At 58.3% G+C, this 7,921-nt stretch overlaps 1 protein-coding gene across 1 annotated transcript in view; it reads left to right on the top strand.

Moving 5' to 3' along the window:
- Nucleotides 1-977: 977 nt before the first annotated feature.
- PRSS50 (serine protease 50) overlaps nt 978-7,921 on the top strand; it is a 20,469-nt gene continuing 13,525 nt past the window's right edge. Inside the window, exons 1-4 of the mRNA XM_022573354.3 lie at nt 978-2,041; nt 2,140-2,300; nt 3,286-3,569; nt 4,807-4,970. Coding sequence (XP_022429062.1) covers nt 1,991-2,041; nt 2,140-2,300; nt 3,286-3,569; nt 4,807-4,970 — 660 coding nt within the window. The 5' untranslated portion in view covers nt 978-1,990. The remainder of the gene's footprint in view (nt 2,042-2,139; nt 2,301-3,285; nt 3,570-4,806; nt 4,971-7,921) is intronic.

Genomic DNA, 7,921 nt, shown 5'->3' with positions numbered 1-7,921 from the left:
TGCCCTGGGGCAAGGCCCCACCGTAATTACCAGGCTGGAGGGCAGGTGGGACGGCTTGGAAATCCCGGATGCCAGCCCCAGGGGTTGGGCCTTCATCTCACCAGGTAGGGATGGAAGTGGGCTGCCGGAGGAGGAGGTGCAAGAACCGGCCGAGGTGAGGTTAAGGGACTCCAGGAAACTGCTGGGCCAGGCCGACTGGGAGACACGGGGTCCCAGGAGGGCAGAGGCGTGGCCAGAAGCCAGGCAGTCCTGAGCACCAGCAAGCCAGACAGAGGGCGGCTGGGACACCAGGAGCACCATCGCGGGGGGGCCAGTGGGGGGCGCCGCGCGGACGGGGTCGGGAGCGCCCGCGCCCCCCACACCAAAGAAGCTGCCGCTGGCTGCCAATTGGGGGCGCCGTCGTGGGGCGAGCCCCGGGAGCGGCATCGCAAGAGGAGCGCCGAGGCTTATTCGCTGCTTCTCGGGGATGTGGGGCGCTGGCCGGCTGGCGCAGTCCCCCGCAGCCCCCGAACGTCCGCCCTTGCCCACGCCGGGCTCCTGCTGATGCTACTGCTGTTACTGCTGCTGCTGCTGCTGCGGCCCGCGGGTGCCGCCCCCCCCCCCACAGGCCTGGCCTCCACCTCTGATCCTCTGCGTCCTTCCACAGGTTGCTTGGGCGCTGGCAAAGTGCCGGGGGCACTGTCCACGGATGCCCCCGCCGACCTTGACGCCCCCTGTGCCCCCAGTGCCACCTGTCCCTCAGGCGGACGTCGCTTCCCCCGGCAGGCTGCCACTAGCCAGCCGCCCAGGACCCTGCAGTACTCTGCTTCTAAAGCCGACGAGGATGAGTTCCTTTCCCGTGAGTACTGGGAGGAGGGTGCCCAAGCAGCCTTGAGGACCTTAAGGGACAGCGGAAGAAGGGGCACGGAGAGTGAGAGGGGACCTTCCTTTTACCAGTGCTTATTGAGCACCTATTGTGGGCCAGGCCTCCCATGCTGTTGAGGTAGGAGGCAAGGAAGGTGGGGGGAGCCTGGGGTGTGCTCACGTCCTGCCTCCCTGAACGGTCTATGGGGACAGCACCTCTCCATCCGGCCCAGTCCCTGATCCAGGCTCCCAGCCAAGGCCTTATGGGGTCTCCAGCATGGCTTTCAGGGAGCCTTCCCTTGTGTGTCTCGGGGCACACCCACAAGGCATTCTCTCCATCAGTGGCTTCCAAGCATGTTGAGGTAAGACCCACATAAGAAGTACTTCTCATCCTGGAACTGAGTGCACAGAATTTAACTGTCACAGGAAGTCACGCACAGGACCCAGCTGCACCTCTCCTGCGTTAGCCTTTGCAGCCGCTGGTGACGGCCCACTTACATTGATCTCGCGGTCCTCTAGTCCACTTGGAACACGTAGGAGCGGGACTGCTGTGGTGTTGGATATGTGCATCTTCCGTTTAAAGAACTTTCTCTGTAAAAGCTTTTCCAGGGTGGCTGCACCCATTGACCTTCCCTCCAGCAGTGAGTGAGCAGCCTGGGGCCCTGCTCCTCACCAACACTTGTTATCAGGGACATTTAGTTTTGCCTGGCAGGTGCTGGTGAGCAGAACCTCACTGTGACTTAAGTCCACACTTCCCTGAGGGCTAATGGGGCTGAAGAGCTTCTGCGTTTGTTTGCTATTGGGGTTTCGTCCTCAGATGTATGTGTTCATGCACACTACCCATTTTTCTCTTAGGTCACCTGCCTTTCTCTCACTGAATCACAGGAGAAGGATCCTAGAGGAGGGGGAGGGGTCTTCCTTGGCTGAAGTAAGGGAACCAGATGGAAACACAGATGGGTTTGTGAAGAGCCTGGCCAGAGCTGATGTCTGCTTGACCAGGACAAAGGAGCTAGTGGCGCACCAGGCTGGTCAGCTGGGAACGCCCTGGGGCCTAAGCTGTGGGACCAGAGAGAGGGATACCTGGGGAGTGCTGAGGCCCTTCTGAGGCTGGAGACCCCAGTCCTCATGTGAACAACATCATTATGTGATGACCAATGAAGAAGGAGAATCATTGGATGGGTGCAGGCCAGCTAGAGAGGTGGGAGATCAGGCTGAGGGGAGGAGGAGGGAGAGGTGCTGTGGGATGTGGCTGGAAGGGCCCATTCGTTATCAGGCTCCTTTCGTTTTCCTCCTTAGCCTGTGGCTTCTCCTATGAGCGGGACACCACCCTCAGGGATCCGGAGGCCATGGCTCGGCGGTGACCATGGATGGTCAGTGTGCGGGCCAATGGCACATATCTGTGCAGGCACCCTCATTGCCTCCGAGTGGGTGCTGACCGTGGCCCACTGCATGATCCAGTGAGTCGGGGCCTAGATGGATGGGTGGAAAGTCATTGGAGCCACCAGGGCCCCAGTCATCTTGCCAGCTGGCCCATCAGTGGCAGACACCATAGTCCTAGCCCCACCTCACCCTAGCTCTGAGCAGGTGGGGGATGAGTCCTGCAGATTCCTTCCTGGGAGCTGGGGGTTTCTTCCCCTCACCTGGCCCCCTCCAGTCCTGTGCAGTCATTCCATAGATAGGAAACGGAGGCTTGCAGCCACTGTCTAGGCCTCCTTCCTCCTATCCGCAGAAAGAATGTCCTAATTCTTCTGCTCCACACCCTTTGTTTCACTTACTCATTCCTTCCTTCATTCAGCCAACAGCCTTGGCACTCTTTGAAGCCAGGCCTGGCCTGGGCACTGGGGGCAGAAAAGGGCTGCACCACTCCTCTCAGGTTGCTGGGGAAGACAGACAAGAAGACAGATGCTCACAGGGGAGTCTGGTCAGGGTGGGAATGAGAGAGCGGGCATGCCCATGTTCTGGGGCCAGGGAGCGGCCTGAGGGTCACATCTGGCCATGAGGGCTGACCAGTGGAGAAGCGAGCTCCAAGCCTAAGGGACACGCTGAGAAAGTAGGCTGGAGGGCAAGGCAGCGCTGCTTGCACAAGGTCTCTGTCACTTCCAGGGCCCAGCATGGGATGCTGGACAGAGTCCAGAGTTTGGAGCCAGAGAAAACTGGGTCCACGTCCCAGCTCCACACTTCTTAGCTGTGTAGCCTTGAGTCAGTCACTTGAGCCCCATTTTCCCTCTCCATAAAATGACGGGTTGTTGTGAGGACTGGACCACACAGTGTGTGTGCAGGGCCCCATTCACATCTGTTGTGAGGAGTGGGCTCTGGGGCTTGAAGCAGGTGGGTGGCCTACCTGGATTTGCTCAGGGTGCAACAGTGTGGTGGAGGGTAGGGGGTGCAGTCTGGGGTGGGGTTCTTGGAGCTGATGGAGGACTCTCCTTGCTGTTCCCCTAGGAGTGATGTTACCTATTCAGTGTGGGTGGGGAGTCCATGGGTTGACCAGATATCCAAGTCTACTGTCGACATCCTGGCACAGCATGTCATCGTGAACAGCCATTATCGGTGCCATCGGTACTGGTCCGGGGTCGGCCGGGCCAATGACATTGCCCTCCTTAAGCTTGAGCGGCCACTCAAGTACAACAAGTATGTCTGGCCCATCTGCCTGCCTGGCTTGGACTGTGCGCTAAAGGACCACGCCTTCTGCACTGTGACAGGCTGGGGACTCCCCAGGGTTGATGGTAAGTCGGAGCCTCCCCACAGCAGGGTGGGTGGTGTGGGAGAGGACCTGGGTGCAGGCCAGGGTCTACCATGGGCAGATACTTCTGAGACACCTCCCCCAGGGACCCCATCCCCACCCCCATCAGGCTCTCACCTCTGAGGTCTCTTTCCCTTTGAGGGTCTCAGCAGTGAATGTATCATGGCCATTTAGGCCTTAGGGGACCCAGATTGCCCTGGAACCCTCAGGCCCAGGCCAGGGTTGTAAATAGGACTTCCTTGAAGGTCGAGGGGGCACAGAGTAGTATCTTGCTGTCTGCACACAATCCCAGGGCATCCATGTCTTGAAGCAGAACAGCCAAGGTGAGAGGAGCAGGGTTCTGTGTCTGTAAAAGGCTCCCCGGAAGATCCCATGTGGCTGGCTAAGGGCAATCTGCACCCAGAAGCTGGGAGTCACTGAGGGTCCACTCATGGCTCCCTCCCCCAGGAGTGGCCCTCAATCCCTCATCATCCCAATTTAGGAGCCCAAAGGGCAGGAGTGTTGTCCCAGGGCCGTCCAAGGGACCATTTCCTTATGAGCCCCAGGAATGTCCATTTCCTTCAGGGAACCCCTATTCTTTTCCCACAAGAGAGGTGCCCTTCCCTGTGGCCTCATAGAGCCAGCTTACCTGAAAGCACCCACAGGGTCTCCAGCCTAGGGTGGGGTGGCTTTTTGTCATGCCTTCCATGGCCTATCTGAGGAATGGCTGGGAATGGTTGGAAGTCACCTGTCCCCTAGGAGCTCAGACTAGGGACAGAGATACAATTGAGAGAGCAGGGAGGGGAGTAAAGAGTGCCTGAGACCCACGGAGGGGAGTCTAGGGAAGCTTAGAGAAGGAAGTAGGCCTTTGGGGAAAGCTTGAAGAAAAGGCAGGATTTGGACCTTAGATGGGCCTGGTAGGCTTTGGGGATAGAAGGAACACAAGAGCCAAGATGCTGAGATCAGAATGGACTCAATGGATAGTACTCTGCAGGATGTGAGACCAGGTCCAACAAGGCCAGATCATGGGTAGCCTGCTCCCAAGGTCTCTATGTCAAGGGGCCCTTGGGAGGCATCAGCTGGAGTGGTGGGTGGCCTATGCCTGGAGAGATCTCCAGAGCTGCTGTGTGGCAAGAAGAGGCCAGAGGAGTGGCGAAGAACAAAGGGAGGATGGACACAAAGCTGGCGGCAGTGGGCAGGAGCGAAACCGCCAAGCCTGAATGGGGGCCCCTGTCCCACAGGTGTGTGGCCCCAGTTCAGGACCATCCAGGAGAAGGAAGTCACTATCCTAAACAGCACGGAGTGTGAGCGCCTCTACCACAGGTTCTCCAAAATCCCCTCTGATTCAGATCATCAGCTCCCAGGTGATTTCTGCAAAGGACGTCAACAGGAACAGTTCTGCTATGTGAGCATCTCTCCCCCTTGCTCACTTGCCTCCAAGGGCAGCTGGCCAGGAATGGGGCTGGGGGCACAGGGAAGCCAGGACCTGCGGGGAGGTGGGGAAGGGGATGGGGATGAGCAGGGCTGACTGAGGGGGAAGATAGGAAGATGGGGGAGGGGAGATTTGATGAGGAATGGAGATTGGGAGGAAAGAGATGAAGGTTGGGGTGAGAGAGATGGGGAGAGGGGATGGAGGTTGGAGATGAGGGAGAAGAATGGGAGGTAGTGGGAAGATGGAGGGTGGGTGTTAAAGAGATGGGGGATGGAGAACTGGCAAGAGAAAGATGGGAGGTGGAGCCCTTTGAGGAAGGTCTCCTGGGTCAGGACCTCAAGGGCACCCCTCAGCTATGTGACACTCGGGGGCTGCAGGGAAGGTCTGATGTGAGGGCACCCTGCTTCTTCCTGAGCTGGATTAAGTCTCCCTTGGACCACATCTGGCCTCCTTTTTTTGTTTCCCCCACCCCTCCCCACAAGAGATAAGTGGTGAGCCCTTGGCCTGTCCTGTGGAGAGCGTACGGTACCTGGTGGGAATGGTGAGCTGGGGCCCAGGCTGCAAGAAGAGCAGGGCCCTGCCCATCTACCTACAGCTCTCCTCCTGCCAGTAGTGGGAACTCCTCAATGGGCAGACTCTGCCAGCCCCATCCAGGGCCCTGATCCTGGCACTCCTGCTGCCCCTCAACCTCCTCGCTGTCCTCTGACACTCGTGCCGTTGTCTCTGGGTGCACCCTCCCTTGCCCAGGCCCCTCCTCACCCTCTGTGCAGCTCTCACAGCCCCACAAGGCAGGGCAGAGACTAGGTGCTCAATTAAATGTTTCTCTTCCCCATGCTTCCTCCTTCCTGGGCCTGCTCCAGTGGGAGATGAGAGAACCAGACAGTGGTGGGATGGGCAGTTTATCCTGAAAAGTACAGAGCCCCAGGATCCGCCTCCATCCAAAGGTTCAGGGTGGCTACCACAGAAGGTGGAGGGAGTGTGTAGGGATGATATTGGGGTCCGATGATGGAGGGCCTAGATACTGGGGTCAGATGATGGAGAGTCAGGCTGAAGCTGGAGCTGCCAGGACACAATGTGAGGCTGGGAATAAGGGTGCAGCTCTGTCTGGGCTGGGGAGGTAAGTGTGTTCTCCTTGACTTTGGCCCATCTTCTGGCTGGTGGCTAGAACATACCCTGTTTTTGCCCTGAAGCACTGTAGTGGACTTTGACCTTCCAGCCCTGTCCCCTGTCTGGAGACTGGGGCAGATGCCCACTGGGATCAGATATTATCCCCACCATCATCAGACATGCCTGTCCATAAAGGGCTAGTGGAGGCCCAGGTCAGAGGTCAGGGAGGCAGCTGGCAGGGCAGATGTAACCCGGGCCTGGACTTACCCCAGGCATTACCAGCTGCTTCTCTGACTTATAGTGGCTCCTGCTCCTCTGGGCTTCTGCTGCCCAGCCAACAGGAGGGCTCTGGCTTGTATGAGTAGAATGATCTTTGCCACAGCCATATGTATGAGAAGCCCATAGGCTGGAGCCCAAGGGCAGAGTCAGGGTTCCCACTTGGTGGCGCAGTGAGTACTCAGCTTCCACAGCAGGGCCTTCTGTAATCTCTCTGCTCCCTCATGGCTGTAAGACCCCATGCTCCTTCCCCCATGCCAGCCTGGTTCCCTCTTCTTGTGTAATAATGGTCCAGGTCCAGATCAGAATCCAGGTTTGACTCCTCTGTGTCCCAAGCACCCACTTATTGAAACCCAGGGTGTGGAGCAGAGGCAAGTGGAGAGCAGGCAGCTTCCTCCCTGGTCCTGCTGCCCTGCCTCAGGGCTAGGCCCCACTGGCTGTAGCTGACCCTCTGCCTCTTGGCCACCACCTCTCCCTCCAGCTCATCTGAATTCAGGCTGGGAGAAAAGTCAGGAGAGGGAACGTCAGCCTGGCCTACACCACCTATCATCGATCACTGCATCACCCTCCACGTAAATGCTCCAGGGATGGGGCATCCTGAGGGGTCATCTCAGGTCACTCGGGTATGAGAAGGCACTCAGCTTTATTTACAAATCTCTGCAGGCTGCAGAGGCAGTGTCGGCTTTGCCAGCAGCTCCCCCTGGCTCGGAAATCTCTGGTGTCTCCTTAGTCTCCAGGCCCAGGTCTGAGTACCTCAGTTGATGTTCGCTGCCATCTAGAAACCCTTCTCTGCATCTCCCCTCCCCAAGGATTCAGTCCCCAGGTCAAGTTTGAGCCTTCGCCTAGCAGTGCTTTTAGGCACCGTTGTTAAGAATGGAAGAGGAAGCTCTGTGCTGTTATATTCAGCACGTGGAAGGCTGGTTGCTACCTCAATCCCTAACTGCCCCCTGCGGTGATCTCCTGGGGCGCTGACACCTGCTACCACAGCTGAGCCTAGAAAGGGCCAGCAGAGAAACCCGAAGTTCCCCTTGGCTTCTCAAATTTTCCCTGGATTCCCAGGATGGGGCCCTTCTCTCTCTGGCCCACTGGCCTCAGCCTTCTGCACCCCTGCAGCCCCTAGCCCTGAGCCATGGGCCTCATGCTAGGCCCTCCAGCAGCCTCAGCTGCATCACAGCGTGTAAGACAAGTGTACCTATTGCTTAGAGCTCGGGATCTGCTATGCTGGGCGTTCTGCTTCTGGTCTCCCTCTGCTCACTGCCCTGGGACAGAACCCCTGCCAGGCTTGGGGCAGCCCCCTCACCACCAGAGCTGCTATCCAGCTAAGTTCGAGAACCTTCTGCTGCCCCTGCTTCCCCCAGTGACCCTCTCCCTCCTCATGGCCAGCCTGGTGTGGCCTCACATCTAGCCCATCCGGGTCAGCCATCCCCTTCCAGAAGGAAACCCACATCCCATTACCCCTTTAGCCACTGCTGTGCCTGGCAGAAGAGGGGACAGAGGCATGTATGGGTGGGTAGAGGCCACTTTGGATCTACAGAGGGACA

The sequence above is a fragment of the Delphinapterus leucas genome, chromosome 10 (genome assembly GCF_059928025.1).
Source record: "Delphinapterus leucas isolate spDelLeu-1000000601 "Yukka" chromosome 10, BTC_Dleu_Yukka2, whole genome shotgun sequence".
In the NCBI taxonomy this organism is placed as follows: Eukaryota; Metazoa; Chordata; class Mammalia; order Artiodactyla; family Monodontidae; genus Delphinapterus; species Delphinapterus leucas.
This window is presented reverse-complemented; position numbering and strand designations above follow the sequence as displayed.